The following is a 20,449-nucleotide window of genomic DNA, read 5'->3' on the forward strand; positions in this document are numbered from 1 at the left end:
TTTGGATTCAGGCACTAAATTTATAGTAAGCAATTTAGAACTTGTTCTGTATAAGGAGTTACATAAACGTAGGCTGCTCTTCACATCCTCCTTCTCTAAAGAAAATAACCGCCTCCCCTTCCTTTCCAAACATTTACCCATCATATTGCCCCCTTGATCCTTACAGCTTGTGTTTTAAGATCTGATCCTGTCCATCTACATGCATCCTGTCACAAAATATCACTATCTTACCTCCTAGCTTGCCAATATCCACGTCTGCCACTAACATAGTCTTTTGCCAATTTAGGCAGGGAAAATTTCCAACTCTGCAATATTGCCTTCTAAATTTTCCTCCTTGTAACCATCACCTCCAGGAGCAACTTGCTGCTGCTGAGTCCTCAAAATGTCCAGCTCCTTTGATCCGAAAAATGTTATTTGGCAAGAGAATCATTGAAGTTGTCTCATGCCCAAAAGATTATTTGACGGAGGGGGAAAAAACTCCAGTCACTTTATAGTCAAAGCTGATTATAACATGTCATATTGTCATGAAAATTGAATGGGAAATTATTAACACAAGAAGTTGACAAACTGCGATCAAAATTAAAAAAAAAGAATTTAAAGTTGTTCAGAAAAGCAGCGTGTGACCCAAATAAACTTTTAAATATCCCTCATGGTTCACACATTGACTTCAAGAGCAAGTCCAGTATTCATATAAAGCAGGTACAATACCCATGTGATTATGGGATTTGTATGTTTTGGGAGGGGAAATGACAGAAAGGATTGGTAATGACAGACTGGGGGCTGGTGGGGAAAGAGTAGAGACAGATATCGAGAAAGGCAAGGGACAGAGTAGGCAGGGGAGAGAATGGGGGATATTCAATGAGCTCAGGCCTCAGTTCTCTGTAGAGGAGAATTAGAAGGGGATATGTGGATAGGAGTATCACATTCAGGTTCCCCTCCAAAGATACACAACACCTGATTTGGAAACGTATTGCTGTTCTTCATCTAATTTTCCAGATGAAAATCACTACCTAATAACACCATGTATCTACACTACATGGAATGGAGACAGTTCCCACCATCTGTTCGAAGACACTGACAAGGGTAATAAATGCTCTTTTCCCATGAAGAAAAAATAAGTTCAGAGGTGGATGAGAGAGAAAAAACAGTGGAGAAAGAACAAATAGTAACATCTAGAGGGAGCAATGATATATGGGAAAGGCTGCAGCAGCACCAAGCCAGCGTCACTTCCCCTCATTAAGAGGAATATAAAGACAAAAGAAGTGTGCTTTGCCTTCATTTACTGGGATGTTATAATAGGTCAAGACGAATTTCTTTCAGTCAGAGAAGATAACTTGGGATTCCTGCTGCACTCCCAAAATGAGCATGTGCTTTGAATCAGCATTGTTACAGCACAGGAGGGCACTAACTTTCTAATGAGCAATTCACTTTGTATCCTTCCACCTTCTCCTCATAACCCTGCACATTCTTCCTTTCAAAAGGAAAGTCTGATTCCCTTTTGAATGCTTCAACCGGTTCTGCCTCCTCCACACTCAGGCAATGTATTCCAGATATTAACGACCTGCCATGTGAAAAGTTTTTCATTTTGCTTCTTTTACCAATTACTCTAAATCCGTGCCTTCTTTCTTAATTTTTTCATGAGTGAGAACAGTTTCTTCCAATTTACTCTGTCATTCCCCTTATGATTTTGAATACCTCTATTAAACCTCTCAATCTTTATTTTTCCAAGGAAAACAGTTCTAATTTCTCCAAACTATCTTCATATCTGGAATTATGCTCATGAATCTATACTCCACTCTCTCCAGTGCCTTCACATCCTTCCTAAAATGCAGTGCCCAGAACTGGACACAATATTCTAGCTGCGGCCAAACTTATGGCTGAACTCATGTCCCGCACAAGCTCAATTACCTCCTTGCTTCCCTTAGATTATCCTTCCGCCTCAAATCCTACTTATTATAATTGCAGTCCAGCATCATTCCCACAATGCATTGTTTTTGTGTCAAATACATTTCTGAAAATAAATTCCAGGAACATCTGACCTACACACTATTGCTCCCTTCAAATATATAAAATACTTCCACACTCCAATTGGCCTCAACGCAGCATACAAATTATAAGATCATGGAAACACTCAACTGGTTAGATATCGGTGAAAAATAAAGGCAGAGCTAACATTGTAATTCAAAGTCCTTGCAATGGAACTAGCATTTACCGTTCTTAATTCAAACTTTTGTTTTGAGGGGGTGGCTTTGATGCAAGAGAACTTTTCAGAAATGGATTTATTGTGCATAACGTTTCAATTAGACATGTATTGGTGATACAAAAAAATTCTCTGCCTACGAATAGACAAATGTGAAATACTCAAGGTTAAATGCTTACCTGATTCTGTGGGAGAGGAGGCTGGGACTGTCCATCAGGCGCCTGGCCCTGGTTGTCATTCCCTCCTACAGGAGAGCCACGGGTCGTGGCTGTCATACTCGACACAGGACAGATCTTTGCAATTTTGTCTGGCTATGTGGTTGTTGAAAGAGAAAAATAAACTGCCTCCTCAATGAAAATGAGAAACCAATTTAGATCTGTACATAAAAGCACCACCTCGAGCCCAGGTTGTTTTGCAGAGACCATTGCACAGCCTGAAACAAAGCAAATAAATTAATTTGTAGAATTCATTAAGTTCCAACACTGAAAAATATTGTACATATTTTGAAATAGATGTCAACCATCAATAACAGAACTTAACCAATAATTTGGATCTTTGGTGCTTTTCACAGGTATATTCATACACAAAAGCTAAAAATCAACTAGTGAAGAGGTAGAGACCATCAGTACTACTGTCACATTATGGCAATCCAACAAAACTGCTAATAAATACGCATTAACAACTACGCCAATGATTAAGAATGATTGAGTGTCATTGGAAAAAAATGTACCATTCTCCCTGAAAATATATGGGAAGTGCCTACAATATAAGGTTCTGATAAAGATTAATCTTAAAGATATCAACATTTAAATGGTTTGGAGCTAACAATGTCAACATGTGGATGGTACTAAGATACAAAAACCATAACCCCAAATTTGGTGTTAAGTTAGCCAAGGTCAGCAGGTACAATAGTCGGGACACATTAATTTCAACGACCCAGGTAACCTATTCCTGATTAGTGTCAATTAACCCTAGTATCAAGTGAGAACATTAATAGGCTTGGCTTTCACAGTCTGTGCCCTCAACTCAAGCACATAGTCAAGGGTTATTTCTCAAAAATGGTAGCTTGAACAGGGCTATTGAGAACAGCCCCAAGAAATAAGGGGACCTGCATCGTCACTCTGAAGACAACAGCAAGCCACCAATGATTTTACAAAACTAAGTAAAATCTCGGGATGATCAGACAAGACAAGTCTTCAGGCAGAGTACAAACTATTTTATTTCATATTTCAACTTCATTCTACAAGGTCATGCTTGACATGACCACATATGATCATTCTTGACCTCGTAATCCAGTATAATTAAATATAACTAGGAGAAATTGGTTAAGTTCTATCTCCAAAACATAGATGCATTGGACACCAAAGAATGTTTAAAGCATATGTCTCCTCACCAAAGAAATCCTGCTGGAAACTTTTCAATGCTGACCAACTGATAGGAAGATTAGTGGCAAGATTCTGGAAATGTGCACCAGTTTGCGCATCTTAGTACACTCCTCTCAATGAAGGCAGTCATAGACAACAAAATTCACCATAGCCTCTAATGTGCCCACAGCTTTCAGCCAATTGAGAGTATATGAGAACCAGGATCTCAAACTTGACATACAGATCTATTCATCAGGCAGAATGAACCCTATGCTCACATATGCTTCCAAGGCTTGGACAAACTATAATAGACATTTCAAAGCACGGGGAAGTGCCACCAGTGATGCCTTTGCAAGAACCAAATAAATAAGTGAATTAGGCTCCTTGAGCCTATCTCCACCAGTCAAAAAGATCATGGCTGACGTAATGCAGCTTAAACCCCACTTTCCCGTCTGTCACCCATAACCTTAAACTCGCTTGTTCATATGTGTTTATACTTCCATAAATCTATCAGATTACTGCCTAAATCACTCAAACTGAGTGTCCAACTGCTTTTACAAGTCAAGGCAAATTTTGTGAATGTACAATTTAACTAGTGGGTCAAAATGTGATGAAAGATTTTCAGGGAAAACAAGTAATAAACTAAGTAACAGGAAGGAAAAACTGGTTACAGCAGTGGCTAAAATGGTAAACCAGGGCAGAGTTTAAAAAAAAACTGCAATTACTTTAGTCATTAACACTTCAATTTGACCACCAGATAGACAAGGAAATAAATCAGCCATCAGCATCTAGTGAGTCAGGAATAATTAAAACCAACTAATAGTCCATGAACTTCATGACGTATCAAAATATAGAATCATATATAATTACAAGCAATTGTGAGGTAAGGGCTTACACAATAGCTGTTAAACTAATTCAGCTTTCCTTACATCATTTAGGACATTACACAAGTGCAGGACCAGTTTATATAAAAACGGCTCCCATTGTATAATAACATGCAGTTGTCTATCCAAACTCATCTGAACTGTTAGTTCAAGGGGTCCATGCATTTGCTGGTTTAGGATTATTCGCCCTTTGTTCCAGCTAACTCATACCAAATAGATTAAAAATTGTTGTATTTAGACAACTCGATACCTCAATGTTACAACAAAACGTTACTGTAACAGGAGCAACTGTTGGTGGATTTATTTTGTGAGTGATGAGTTGGAGAAATGGCACTGAGTGGGAAGGGGAATGGCATCTAGGGGAGGGAGGCAATGAAGGGGAGTAATGGGCATTGAAATGACACAGGACAGATGGAACATGCAATATGGATGGCATAGAAAGGGGTGGGATGGAGAGATATGAAAGAGATGGAAGAAATGTGATGGTATGGCATAAGGCAGTTGGCAAGGGAAGACTCAAATATCATCAAGTGTGCATAAGAACAAGGAGCAAAAATAGGCAATTCAGCCCCTCAGCCTGCTCCACTATACAATATAATCATGGCTGATCTTGTCTTGGCCTCAACTCCACTCCCCTTCAACCCATTGCTAATTAAAAATTAATTTCCTCTAATTTACTCAATGTCCTAGCATTCATTGCACTCGGGTAGTGAATTACACAGATTCACAACTCAGAAGTAGTTTCTCCTCATTTGTTTTAAACCTGCTATCCCTTACCCTAAAACTATGACCTCAGTGTCACACAGATTTACAGCATGGAAACAGGCACTTCAGCCCAACTTGTCTATGCCGCCCTTTTTTTAATCCCCCTAAACTAATCCCAATTACCTGTATTTGGCCCATACCCCACATACCCATCATACCCATGTAAATATCTAAGTGCTTTTTAAAAGATAAAATTGTACCTGCCTCTACCACCACCTCTGGCAGCTTGTTCCAGATACTCACCACGCTGTGTGAAAAAATTGCCCCTTTGGACACTTTTGTATCTCTCCCCTCTCACCTTAAACCTATGCCCTCTAGTTTTAGACTCCCCTACCTTTGAGAAAAGATATTGACCATCTACCTTGTCTATGCCCCTCGTTATTTTATAGACCTCCAAGGTCATCCCTCAGCCTCCTGTGTTCAGAGAGAAAGTTCCTGTCTATTCAGCCTCTTCTCATAACTCAATCCATCAAGTCCCGGTAGCATCCTAGTAAACTTCTTCTGCACTGTTTTTGGTTTAATAATATCTTTTCCATAATAGGGTGACCAGAATTGCACATGGTTTTCCAAGTGTGGCCTCTCGACCTCTTGTTCTAGATTGCCCCACAAGAGAAGCATCCATTTCCTCATGTTAACTGATACTATTTCCCCATTCCCACCTTTAAAGTCTTGCTATCATGATTCTTCCCAAAACCGTCAGCCTCAATTTATTCGTGCAAACCGCCACTCTGTCTCCAACTTCTCCCCCACAAGAGGAAGCATCTGCTCCATATCTACTTCGTCAATACATTTTATCATCTGATATACCTCACTTAGATCTCCTTGAGAGAGACTAGGCCTCAACTGCTCAATATCTTTTCTAAGACAAGCTCCATACCTCTGGAATCAACCAAGTGAATCTTCTCTGAACTTTTGATGTCACTACATCTTTCCTCAAATAAGGAGACAAAAACTGTACACAGTACAATGTCTTGTGTGTGTTGTAGTGTTGCAATAAAGATGATAATTTCAACACAAATATTTTGTCAATCTTGGCTTGTATGTAATATATTAACAGTTTCATCTGAAGTATTTTAAAACTTCATTCCAGATCTGAAAGGACTCCCATGTTGTTGCCAGTCCTGTCAAGCTTTACCAAAATTTTCTGCTTTTATTTCTGATTTCCAGCACCCACTTTATTTCGTTTTTGTTACAGATTTAATGCCAAGCGGAAGAGAACTGCATATTAAAATCAAAGTGCAATATTCTGGCTGATTGATAAAGCACGCACATGTGGATGTTTTGCTCAGCTGTGATGCCATACTTAATCATGGTTAAATAACTAGACCTCATTAGAGCACATCCAAAATTCAAACGTGTGCAAGTTCTGACTTAAAGGCCTCCGTACCCTCTTTCTGCCCTCCATTCTTCAAATTCTGAAATTAGTATTTCCTCCCCTCACCACACCCCCACCTCATTCTTTGTCATTCAGATGTCTCAGCCCGACAGCGCACTACAACACTTGGTCATTTTCAAACTATCCATGCAAATCTAGACAAATTCCCAGGCATCCCTTTACCTAGCAACTGAAAATAGCAAAACTGTTTAGCTGTAATTTCAAAATCTGAACCATTTGGACGCCTGTCATTTCAAGTTCATTTGAACTTACATAAGAACATAAGAAATAGGAGCAGGAGTAGGCCATCTAGCCCTTCGAGCCTGCCCCGCCATTCAATAAGATCATGGCTGATCTGTTGTGGCTCAGTTCCACTTTCCCGCCCTCTCCCCATAACCCTTAATCCCCTCTCTTATCAAAAACCCATCAACCCGCTTCTTAAAAATATTTAGCGAGGCAGCCTCCACCACTTCAACGGGCAGGGAATTCCAGAGATTCACCACCCTTTGAGTGAAGAAGTTCCTCCTCAACTCCGTTCTAAACCACCCCCCCTTTATCTTGAGGCTGTGCCCCCTAGTCCTACTGTCATTTCTGAGCGGGAAGAGTCTCTCCACCTCTATCCTATCCATCCCATTCATCATCTTATACGTCTCAATGAGATCTCCCCTCATTCTTCTAAACTCTGACGAGTACAAGCCCAGTTTATTCAGCCTCTCCTCATAGCTCAACCCCCTCAACTCCGGTATCAGCCTAGTAAACCTCCTCTGCACTCCCTCCAAGGCCAAAATATCTTTGCGCAGGTGCGGCGCCCAAAACTGCACACAGTACTCCAGCTGCGGCCTCACCAATGCCCTATACAGCTGCAGCAAGACCTCCCTACTTTTATATTCAATCCCCCTCGCTATGAAGGCCAGCATCCCATTTGCCTTCCTGACCACCTGCTGCACCTGCAAGCTGGGTTTTTGCGACTCATGCACAAGGGCCCCGAGGTCCCTCTGCACCGTCGCCTGCTGCAGTTTTTCTCCACGTAAGTAATAGTCCTTCCTACCATTATTCCTACCAAAGTGGACCACCTCACACTTGCCAACATTAAATTCCATTTGCCATTTCCTGGCCCATTCGCCCAGCCTATCTAGATCCTTCTGCAGACTCTCCACACCCTCCGCACAATTTGCCGTTCCCCCAATCTTGGTGTCATCAGCAAATTTCGACACCATACACTCGGTTCCCTCCTCCAGATCATCTATATAAATGGTAAAAAGCCGAGGCCCCAGCACCGACCCCTGGGGCACTCCACTAGTCACCATCCGCCAATCCGAATAGCACCCGTTGACCCCCACTCTCTGCCTCCTATTTGACAACCAATCCTCTATCCACGCTAACACCCTACCCCCAACTCCATGTCCCTCGACCTTCTGCAATAACCTCTTGAGGTACTTTGTCAAACGCCTTCTGAAAATCAAGACAGACCACATCCACCGGCTCTCCTCTATCCACTGCCCTAGACACATCCTCATAGAACTCCAGTAAATTTGTCAGACACGACTTCCCTTTAATGAAACCATGCTGCGTCTGCTCTATCAAGCAATTCCCTTCAAGATGCCTCGCAATTTCCTCCTCAATGACAGATTCTAACATTTTACCTACCACAGACGTTAAACTAACCGGCCTATAATTCCCTGCCTTCTGCCTGGCACCCTTCTTAAACAACGGCGTAACATTAGCCGTTTTCCAATCATCCGGCACTTCCCCGGAATCCAGCGACGTCTGGAAAATAACCACCAAGGCATCCACTATCACCTCCGCCATTTCTTTCAGAACCCTCGGATGCATTCCATCCGGTCCTGGGGACTTGTCCACAATCAGCCCCTCCAGTCTGTCGAGCACCGCCTCTCTAGTAACAGTAATGTCATTAAGACCCTCCAGTCCTACCACCTTTCCATCGCTAACACCCGGCAAATTATTCACGTCCTCCTCCGTGAAGACAGAAACAAAAAAGTTATTCAATACCTTAGCCATATCCCCATCCCCTACCACTAGGTCCCCTTTCTCATCCTCTAAAGGACCAACGTTTACCCTAGCCAGCCTCTTCCTTTTTATATAAGAACTCTTGCTATCCTTTTTTATATTAAGCGCTAGCCCAGCTTCATAGTTTCTCCTACCCTTCTTTATCAACTTCTTTGTCAATCTTTGTTGACATTTAAACCTCTCCCAATCCTCTTCTCGCCCACTACTCTTAGCTACTCTAAATTCCTCTGCTTTTAATTTAACACTTTCCTTCACCTCCTTCGTTATCCACGGCTTATTACCTCTCCTCCTACGGTCCTTTTTGACCATCGGAATAAATTTCCGCTGAGCACCAAGAAAGATACCTAACAATGTTATGCTTGATTTAGCATTATTCAGATGTGCTTTAAACATTAGGATGTATCCTGTATAAATATTACTTTGCTTATAAAGGACCGTTAAAAAGGACTGTCAGACTATGTCAACAAGCAGACAAGTACAGCAACAGGTTGATCTTGCTTGCCTTCCTGCATAAATTTTAAATATCTCCAATAATCCAGTTGTTTGCACATATTGGCTGATAATTACTGCAGTTTATTTAGTTCTTCTTTTAAATAGAAGGATAGTGGAAAGTTGATTCCACTTTTGCATTCTACGTAGGCCCTAGGGGCATTTACTACCCTAACGGCACTACTTAAACTTCAAGATATAATTATGACCTTGGTCTAAATGAAACTTATTTTTAAATACAAAATCCCAATTAATTACTGAAAAATTAGGTCATAAGATTTCATGGCTTAAAACAAAATAATTTTTATTACAGGATAGTCAAATAAAGCAAACAATACTATCTTGGATAAGTGTTACTACTACTTAGTACTATTAAGTACCACTACTTAAAACTCAATTAACAAATTCAACATCAAATAACAGGCAAATTGCAATTGTTTATAAACTATAAATTACTCATTGTCAACTCAGCAGATATGGCGGCACAGCAGTTAACACTACTGCTTCTCAGTGCCAGGGACCAGGGTTCAATTCCGGCCTTGGGTGACCGTGTAGAGTTTGCACATTCTTCTGGGTGCTCCGGTTTCCTCCCACAATCCAAAGACGTGCAGGTTAGGTGGATTGGCCATGCTAATTTGCTCCATAGTGTCCAAAGATGTGTACGGCAAACGTGTGGGGTTATGGGGATAAGGCAGGAGACCTAGGTAAGATGCTTTGTCAGTGAGTTGCAGCAGACTCGATGGGCCGAATGGCCTCCTATCACACTGTAGAAATTTTATGGCATCAATCTCAGTCACACATCCCTTCGAAACTGTCCTCAAAGGATTTCAGCTCCTCTTAGTCTTAGCCTAATCCCCAGTCAACAGTAGTGCAGAGTCTTCACCAAAAGTGGCCTACAGAACTTCCTAAATTCTACTTACAATGGTCTGGGTGATGTAGATCCACCAATGTTTATTTAAGTAACAGAAACAGCTCAGCAACTGTATATTTTCACATTCTCTTGTATCTAGCCTTTTCTTCACCTTGTCTATACTTCACCACTGGGACCATCATCATCTAAGCTCTGTTGACTGTGCCCTTTCACTATGGTTCCAAGCTGGCATCTCCTCAAATTTCGATTTTCAATTATAGCTTCGGTATTAGTTTCCTCATTTAGATTGCCTTTCTGATTTTGTTTTCCAATTAGCTTCTGTCTCAAAAAATACAAGCTTTGAAACTACAAATTTCATCACAATGCCGTTAAGAGTTGAAAATGCATCCGTATCAATCTGGGGTGCTTCTCAAGGTGCAATACGCTTTACTGGGCATGTGGAATTAAAGCGGTAATACTTCAGGTGGATATAATGGAAACCATGGCATTGTTCAGAATATAACCTCTCAGTTCTCCTGTTGGTCAAACATTGTGCCTTCAATCACCAAGAATAGATTAAGTGACCATTCAAAAAAGAATGGACAAAATGTTAAGTAGTCAAATAATCAATTAGTTCAGAAACAGATTCCAATAGGTACAGAAAAGGCTTGGATCCTGTGGTTCAGGGAAATTGCAGCGATTCGCAAAGATGTAGATTTCAAATCAAAGTTTGTACAGGAAGAAACAAAGGGAAAACAACAACAAAATGAGGTTGAAGGTAGGTTTGCAGTTAATCAAAAAGAATGGTATTATTTTAGGTACATAAAAAGCAAAATAAAGATCACTTATTAGCGAAAAGAAAATCTAAAGTAGTGCCAAGATATAGCAGAGATATTAAATGAGTAGTTGGTTTGCTTTGGTTTCCAGTATAAATCTGCAAGTTAAATAAGTAGTGAAATGTTTTAATAGGATAACGAAAGGTTATATAGCAATTGAAGGAAAATTGCTTTAATTCAAATTTTAAAGATGCATTTTCATAGAATCATAGAACTCTACAATGCAGGAGGCCACCGTACGGCACCGAGTCTGCACCGACCACAATCCCACCCAGGCACTAACCCCATACCCCATTCGTTTACCTTAGCTAGCCCCCCGACACCAAGGAGCAATTTAGCAAGGCCAATCCACCAAACCCACACATCTTTAGACTCATTTAGTTCTTTAGTCCAAACTGCCTCACCTCATTCTTCCTAGCAAAACGTATCACTTCACATTTGTCTTCCTTCAATTTTATCAAGTGTGCCCATTTCATAGTCTATATCCTCTTGAAATCTATTACCGCCCTTCGCTATTTGCAAGATTTTCAAGTTTCATGTTATCCACAAACTTGAAAATATAGCCCTGTATTCCAAAGTCCAGATACTTAACATATATCAAAAAAAAATCAGTGGTCAGATTTTAGAATGCTAATGCCAAATTGAGGTTCTCAACAATCTTTCAAAACATTGATATCTATTGAAATCATGCCACAGAAGTACAAATATAACACTTCCGTTCTAAAAGGGTAAAAAGTGTTACATGGGTAACTAGATTTGTTGGGTTGTCATTTATAGTGGCTAAGTTTCACAAGATAATTCAGGACAAAATGAATGCACTGAAGAGAAATGAGTATAGATTTGTAAAAGGTCAACTGTTTCTGGCAAATTTAATGTTGACCTATTTGAGGAAATAACAGCCTACAAAATGCAATATTACCTGATTATTAACATTAATATGCTGGGGAATGAGGATACCTGTCTCCAATTGGTGCCAGAATGAACTTAACACTGGGGAATCCACGTCACAGAGATTGCTGGATCTTAGTGAAATAAAGGTTAGGGGACACGCATGGGATTATAGTAGAAACTGATGTATCAAATTCAACATTTAAAAATAAATCTATAGAACATACATTATGGAGAACTATGACATTCCAAACATAAAATTAACTTTTTAGGGTTGGAGAGATTGTTCGGCAATAATGATATAGGCAACAGTTAAAAATCCAATTACATCACTCAATGTGATGTAACTTTGTCCGTGGGTTTTAAGGGTAGACTACTTGAATAACAATTGAGTTCACATTAATTCAATTGATTGCCAAGATTTCCAATTTTAAGGATACTGAAAGCACATTCCATGGACTAGTGAAGAATCAAAGCAGAAACTTCTGGATTGATACTTTTAACTCTGCATGTATGGTTGCCAAAAGTTGCTGTCAGTTTCAGAGGTAAAGGCATACGTTGAGAGTATTGTCACTGTTACAAACACAAATTTCGGGCCATAATATGAATGTAGGTTTGTGAGAAGAGGACAATCAAAATCTGAAAAAACACAATAAAAGGGAACACAATGAACGATGACAAGGAAGACTTGATTACAATGCAACAAGACCCAATATTGCATAGCAACACTTTACTCAACACTCAAATCCCAATCAATTCTAGACAAAATGCAACTAAGTCCCAAGTATATGTGCATACATCCCTAGGCCTAAAATAAGAAAGCTAATAGAAACCGATGCTTCGTACTGAATTAGAGATCAGGAAAACAATCTTCCACCAATACTCATTGACTGTACAGTTCCAAAATGAACACAGACAAGGGTTCCCACATGGAAAAAAGACTTGACAGTAAACACAAAATGCTAGAAACATGAAATTATTGAACATTTCACCCCACACTGAAGAGGAATCACAGAAATGAACACAGGATGAAACCAGGAGTGACATAATTCCAAATATATTTTTCCATCTTGACCCTGTAACTCCAAATAAAATACTTCTCCCCATTCAGACCCTATAACTCCAAAAGTGCATTCAGAAATCAGCATCAAGGGAATCAGAGGCATTATACTCAGATCCTCAGTGCATAACCACTCAACGAAACGTCACAAATGCCCTTGCAAACAACACGTGATAAATAAACTGCATGTTAAAATTAGATCACAATGAACTCACCGAAAATTCTGAGATCCGTATCTGAATATGCACCAAATCCCGTTCACTCATCAGCTGTGTTCACTGTTCCACACTGCCTTTCTTCTGGCAACACCTCAATTTTAAAACTTGCATTCTTGTTTTCAAATCACTCCATTGCCTAATCCTGTCTCTGTAATCAAGATATCTGCACCCCTTCAGTTTTGGTCTCTTGCTCATCTTGATTTTAACACCTCCACATTGGTACGTTTGTCCTTTGCACTAAGTTCTGGCATTCTCCCCCAAGTCTCCTTGCGCCTCTCTCACACCACCTTTGAGAGTGTGTTAAAACCCATCTTTGATCAAGTTTTTTGTCATTGGTTTTAATATCTAATATCAAATTAAGTTTTATAATACAAAATACTACAGCACAGGAACAAGCATGTGCCAATCACGTTTACCTAACTAACTGCTTATATCCCTCTATTGCCTGTTGTTCATATGCCTGTCAAGATAAGTCTTAAATGTGGCTAATGTAACTGCCTCAACCACCTCATTTGGTGCTGCATTCCAGGCCCCCGCCACCTTGTGTAAAAAAACTTCTCCCTCCCCAACACATCTCCAGGGAGAACAATCCCAGTTTATTCAATCTCTCCTCATTGCTAAATACCTTCCACACCAGGCAAAAATAATGCTCCCATTAAACATCTGGGGGTGTTAAACTATCCACCATGTAAGTGCAAGTTGTTGAACATACACCTACTACCCCACAAATGCAAGCACCATCCTACTGAGAGGCCATTCAGATCTGCAACAAGCTCCAAGTCAAAATGTCAACCAGAAAACCACTCTCCACGTACACTGAGCACCCTCAAGTCAATAACTCTCATCACCACCCTTCCCCTGCCTTCAAGTGGCTGCAGTAAGAAGTCTCATAACACCAGGTTAAATCCAACAGGTTATTTGATTGCACAAGGTGTCAGAGCACTGCTCCTTCATCAGGTGAGTGGGAGTTCTGTTCACAAACAGGGCATTTGAGAGTCAAACTCAATTTACAAATAATTTACAAAATATAATCAATTTACAAATAACTCAATTTACAAAATAATGGGTCTTCCAACCATTATTTTGTAAATTGAGTCTGTGTCTTTATATGCCTTTATACGGTGAGAACTCCCACTCACCTGATGAAGGAGCAGAGCTCTAAAAGCTTCTGGCTTGTGCTACCAAATAAACCTGTTGGACTTGACTTCTTACTGTGCTTACCCCAACACCAGCATCTCCATTTCAAGTAGCTAGACAGTACCACAATAGTCAACAATAACTTGGACTGATATAGCATCTTTAATACAGTAAAGCATTCCACAGACTATTATAAAACAAAATCTCATACTGAGCCACACAGAAGTATTAGAACAGATGATCACAAACCTGGTGAGAGATAGATTTTAGAGGAGCATCTTCAGCAAGGAAAATGAGGAAGTTAGGTGTCCAGAGCTTAGGAAGATGAAAACAGAGCCATCAATGGTAAAGTGGCCAAAATTGGAGGACAGAGATGATGATTGTAGAGCTGAAAAGGGTTACAGAGGCAGGGAGGGATGAGGCCAGAGGAGTTTGAATGCAAGGATGAGGATTTTAAACCTGTGTTGCCAAACCTGGGACCAATGTACATCAGCATGCTGTTACGATCCCCACAGAGAGAGATCTCAAAGAAATCCAAACTGAAAAGATGACAGGATTTCATGTTTTAATACTTCTACCATGACAGACTGTTAAGATTATTAAAAACACTGCTGACTGAACATTCTTGTTGCCGGCAAAGTACAGAACAGAACATGCCCTCTTTTAACACAACTGAAAAACACACTAAGTCAAGTATTCACTCAATTTCCCCAGAAAGAGATTCTTAGCTCTCAAAAGAGTTTACTTCCAATCCTTTCCTTTACCTTCCAGGTAAGTTTTAACCCCATAACTTTCTTTCACGTGGGGATTTTTCTTGGCCTTTTCATTCCAGCATAGGTGAGATATTACGGGGTTAAATATCGCATGCTGCTGTGAGCTGATTTCGAAATGACAAGCTTAAGACATCTATGATTAATGAACTTACTCATTAACAGTTCTCTTTCTTTCAATGTAACATATTACAACCTTAGATATGGTTAACCTGACCAGAACAAAGGGTGTTTTGTGTTTAGCTATATTGTATCAGACTGTATGTGATCATAAGGATTGTAAAAGCTAAATAAAGAGGGACTGTCCCATTGTTCAGGTCGCCTTTGCTAACTGACTCCCAGCACTGAGTGGAAGTTGGGTAGCAAGTATTAAACTTGCCAGGTTACATGTGTAAGAAGAATAAAGAATTTTTGTTCTCTACTTTGTGTTTGCCTTTGTATCAAGGACAGAAGAGTCTCGCAAAAACAAACATAACAATTGGCGCTGCATGCAGGGTTCCAACATATACAGATGTTCTCTGAGGTGGACTGCATAAGCGATTGTCTGGGTGTCGGTAACGTGAGACAGACGGGCCCACAAGGTAAGACTAACCTTGGTCTCTCTCTCTCTCACTGAACTAATACTCAGTCAACCCCTCACCCCCCAAGGCCCTGTACTGATGAAACCTGGAAACAGCTTATGTCCTTGAACACTGACTAGTCCTACACTGGGAGGTTCGAGTCCCCCAGTTGCCCTGGTGGTGAGAGTCCCCAGGTTTATTTGTTAAGACACCGGGTGGTTAGAGTCCCCCGAGTGGCCTGGTGGTTAGAGTCCCCAGGTTTATTCAGTAAGAAAATGGAGGGTTCAAGTCCTCCACATACACCTGAAGGTTAGAGTCCCCAGGGTTTTGGTATATTAAATCCAGGAGGGGGTTCAAGTCCCTAGGTCACTCAAATTTGAGGTTCGAGTCCTCTGAGGCGTAGTAACAGGTGTGACTTACTAGGGAAATAACGTAATTAATTGGCAAGATGGAAAATTGATCAGAGAAAATCTAAGGCTGACTTAATAATTTGAGTAGTTTTTGTATTTCAGTGTGTTTGTGTGATCTGGTTGCTGTCAAATATAGGTGGTTGTTGTTGCATTAGATTGAGAGTAGGGGTTGTTGTGGAGTATTTATTAATCTCGATATAGATAGGCTGGAAAATTGGGCGGAGAAATGACAGATGGAATTTAATCCAGACAAATGCGAGGTGATGCATTTTGGAAGAACTAATGTAGGGGGGAGCTATACAATAAATGGCAGGGCCATCAGGAGTATACAAACAGAGGGACCTAGGTGTGCAAGTCCACAAATCTCTGAAGGTGGCAGCACAGGTGGAGAAGGTGATGAAGAAGGTGAAGGCAGCAGCATATGGTATGCTTGCCTTTATAGGACTGGGTATAGAGTATAAAAGCTAGAGTCTGATGTTGCAGCTGTATAGAATGCTGGTTAGGCCACATTTGGAATACTGCATCCAATTCTGGTCACCGTGCTACCAGAAGGACATGCAGGCTGTAGAGACAGTGCAGAGAAGGTTTACCAGGATGTTGCCTGGTATGGAGGGTCTTAGCTATGAGGAAGGATTGAGTAGACTGGAGTTGTTCTCCCTGGAAAGACAGAATGAGGGAGACCTAATAGAGGTGTACAAAATTATGAAGGGTATAGATAGGGTGAATAGTGGGAAGCCTTTTCCTAGGTTGGAGGTGACAATCACGAGGGGTCACAAGCTCAAGTTGAGGGACGAGGTATAATTCCGATAGAGGGACGTGTTTTATGCAGAGGGTGGTGGGGGCCTGGAACGCGCTGCCAAGTAGGTGGCAGAGGCAGACACACTGGCATCGTTTAAGAATTACCTGGATAGTCACATGAGCAGCCTGGGAATGGAGGGATACAAACAAATGGGTCTAGATGGACTAATGCGCGGCACAGGCTTGGAGGGCTGAAGGGCCTCCTTCATGTGCTATACTGTTCTTTGTTCTTATTTATTAAATTGTTTTCAGAAAAAACACTAGAGGGTGGGAATTGAAGTTGGAGACATGACTACTTGTGCCGATCAAAGGAAGTGCCTGTCTCAAACACACAGCCTTAGATCGGTTGTTAAGAGGGGAAATTCCCCCAAGTGACGGTCAAGACCCTGAAGTGGGCACAGAGACAATAAGGCACTGAGGATCACGAAGCACAAGTGGTCAAACTCTCTTAACAATGGGTCAAATTTTGGTTAAGTCAGGGGATGGGGCCCCATTATATAAAACGTGTCGGGAAAATCCAAAGGACGAGGAGCGACTCAGACATATGTCAGTGTGTTTAAACAAAATGTTGGGAAATGACAATTGGCCATTAGGGGGAACTTGGGATTTGGATAAGCGTTTTAAAGCAGAGGCGGCTATTTGGAGACGTAATGAGGGAAGTAGTTGGAAAGTTTTAATGTCTTGATGGAGAAAGAAAACCGATGAACTAACCGTAAAATCAAAACTGGCCAGCTGGGAGGATAATGCATGTAGGAGAGGGATCAGTGAATGTGATGAAGGGAAACCCAGAACTTGGAAAACGTTGAAGTGGGAATGTGAGAAGTATGAGAAGGACAAAAGAGACAGAGCGAAACAAGAGAGGTTGGAAAGGGATCCGAGAAAAAGGATTAGAACAGCAAGCCAAACAAAGGAAAGATTAAAAAACTGGGGATACCTCCTGACATATCTGGCTCGCCAACGTTGTCCCAAAATACCAATACTGACAAAACAAGGAGGAGAAGGATTGGGGAAGCCAGCCTAGTGCTCCCCCAATTTCAAGCCCAGCCTGTCCAGGTCCAACCAACTCCACCTTCCCCTCCTTCGTCTTATACCCCAAAATCCGGAGCCCCTACATGATTGCTTACTTGGAAATCATTTTCTAACCTCCCCTCGTCCGGATCTTACAGACTTTCCCCTCCCTTCCCCTGACCTTACCATGTTTGTTGACACAGTTCCTCCCTCTCGCCCTCAGGGAGGCCCCTTTCTGGCTATGCAATTGTGGGCACTACTTCAACACCAGAATTGGCTGTATTCGAACCTTCCACCTCCGCCCAAAAAGCCAAACTATTTGTGCTCACTCGTTCCTGCATCCTCACTGCAACAAATCTGCAAACATTTATACCGACTCCCTTTAAGCTTTTGGGGTCACCCACAATTTCGGCCAATTATGGGCCCAAAGAGGTTTCCTTACCTCTTCAGGGACTCCCATCCAAAACTCTCCTTATGTTTGCAATCTTCTCCAAGCCACACTGCCAATGACTCGGCGGTGACCAAGGGTAATGCCAGGGCTGATTATACTGCCAAAATGACTGCAACAACCCAAACTAAAACAGTGCCCTCCATGAGTAAGCAGACGATAAATCGCTCATCTTCTTTGAACACACAGGGCACGCCAGATATAGTCACTATTCAGAGCTTTCAGGGGGATGCCTTTGCTTCTGAACACGATCTTTGGAAGATGCATAGTTGTTCCGCGCTGTGTCGAAAGACCTCTGGATAACTCTAGCGGGCCAAGTTGGTAAACCAGATGCATTACTACCTTTATTGCTTGATTGTCTCCACTCTGATACAACCTAGGGAAGGAGGAATGAGTGGAATATTGCTTCGTACCTGGTGGCACTCCAACTAGCTGAGGCTGCACAGTCTCGCATAGCATCATGCTGAACCTGCCAACAAAGTAACACTGGTCAAGGCATAAAGTGCTCACCAGAGAAAACAGCCTTGCCGGGCAGTCCATTTGATTGTATTCAGTTGGATTTTACAATTACAAGACAACACTTATAACATGGCACACACGAATTACTGCACGTGCAATGTTATAAGTATTGTCTTGTAATTGTTGATGTTTAGTAGATGGATTGAGGCTTTCCCAACTACAAATAATAAAGCCCCGACAGTAGTAAAGTTGTCCTTGAAAGAAACAATACCGAGATTTGGGGTACCCAAAAAAAGATTAGCTCGGACAATGGCCCCCATTTTGTAGGGAAAAATTAATAAGGAACTATGTGACAAATTACACATTCAGCAGCAGTTTCACTGTGCCTACCACGCCCAAGCAGCAGGGATAGTGGAAAGAGTTAATAGGGCCCTTAAAGCTAAGCTCACCAAGCTAACATCTGGAGCCGGTCTAAACTGGCTAAAAGTCTTTCCCTTAGCCCTCTACCACTGGACTATCAGCTGCAGAAATAATCTATGGTGAACCAAGCATGATGCCCTGGGATGCAAATACAAGCGCGCCCACCCAGATAGACTTACACGTTATGGGAAACAAGATGTCAAAGTACTACCGACAGCTAACATCGTCTTTAAAGTTTCTTCATTCAAAGGTACAGTGCACCTTTGGATCAACTTCACATACACTGGATCAAGATTCTGACCTTCAGGACTACTTTCCTGGACCACAGATAGGAGACCTCGTGCTAATAAAGAACAGGGGCCACAGTGGAAAGGACCGTTCCAAGTTCTCTTCCAGACTCCAACTCCAATCAAGGTTCAAGGACAAACTCACTAGTTACATCCGAGTGACTGTAAACAGTGGACACCAACATCTGCTAATAAATGAGGATCATATTCAGCCTTTCAGCTATTTTCCTGGCACCAGGACAACACATCAACAGAAAGGAAGCCTGAAAGATGGACTGACTATTGGACAATTTCACTTTAACACCTTTTAGTACATGTAAAGTTTGATATAAGCAGATGTTGGGTCTGCTCACACATACCACCACAGGCCAAAGAGGAGATCCCCGTTTGCTATTCCTCTCAAAACCAAGGAAACGATAGAGTGGATTTTGTATCAAAACGGGACTAAGGACGGAATAAGAAAAAGGGGCCCGGACCAAGAAGGAAATTGGCTAATTGACATCAACAGTGATGTCTATACAAAGAAGGGGTGCACTCTATCAACTTTTAAGAAACATTACCAGCCCAACTATAATAGGTCAGACTCTCCACCCCACTTTGTTGTAAACAAAGGGGATCCATCTGCCTGATAAGAAACAGAACCAAATCTGTTGGCCATAGCTACTGAGTTCAGCAGTGTAATGTCAAAGAACAAAAACAGCCCGGGAAACAGGCCCTTCGGCCTAACGAGCCCACGCCGCCATTTTAACATTACCAGTCCCCCCCCCTCCACCCATGACCCTTATCTACGCTTATGGCATTCCACATTGAGGGAAAACTAATTTAGGGACAATTGATTACCTCCTATCAGCCTAATAGCACATCTTTAGAGTGTAGGAGGAAACCGGAGCACCCAGAGAAAACCCACGCAAGCACAGGGAGAATGCGCAAACTCCCACAGACACTGGCCCAAATCCACGTGTCTGCACAGCAAACAGTGATGGTCACTGAGCTGTCGTGTTGCTCAGCATCTGGTCCAGTTTAAGCGTACACTAACGACATGACGTACTAGGCTATTCTCGAACATCCAAGAGCAGCCCTTGTACGACCCATCGCGTGTATGCCCCTCATTGGGCAACAAGGCGGACCGATTTAAAACCTGTGAATTAAAAGAGAAAAACATTAGTATCATTCCACATCCTTATACATTACCAGG

The 20,449-nt window shown here is 41.5% G+C and overlaps 1 protein-coding gene across 1 annotated transcript in view; it reads right to left on the reverse strand.

Moving 5' to 3' along the window:
* The window catches only part of usp9 (ubiquitin specific peptidase 9), a 258,340-nt gene that overhangs the window by 203,202 nt on the left and 34,689 nt on the right, over positions 1-20,449 (reverse strand). The window contains exon 2 of the mRNA XM_080203847.1: positions 2,380-2,633. Within this exon, the coding sequence (XP_080059973.1) occupies positions 2,380-2,475 (96 nt within the window). The 5' untranslated portion in view covers positions 2,476-2,633. The remainder of the gene's footprint in view (positions 1-2,379; positions 2,634-20,449) is intronic.

This window comes from Carcharhinus amblyrhynchos, chromosome 15 (assembly GCF_965287045.1).
Source record: "Carcharhinus amblyrhynchos chromosome 15, sCarAmb.v2.hapA, whole genome shotgun sequence".
NCBI classification, from domain to species: domain Eukaryota; kingdom Metazoa; phylum Chordata; class Chondrichthyes; order Carcharhiniformes; family Carcharhinidae; genus Carcharhinus; species Carcharhinus amblyrhynchos.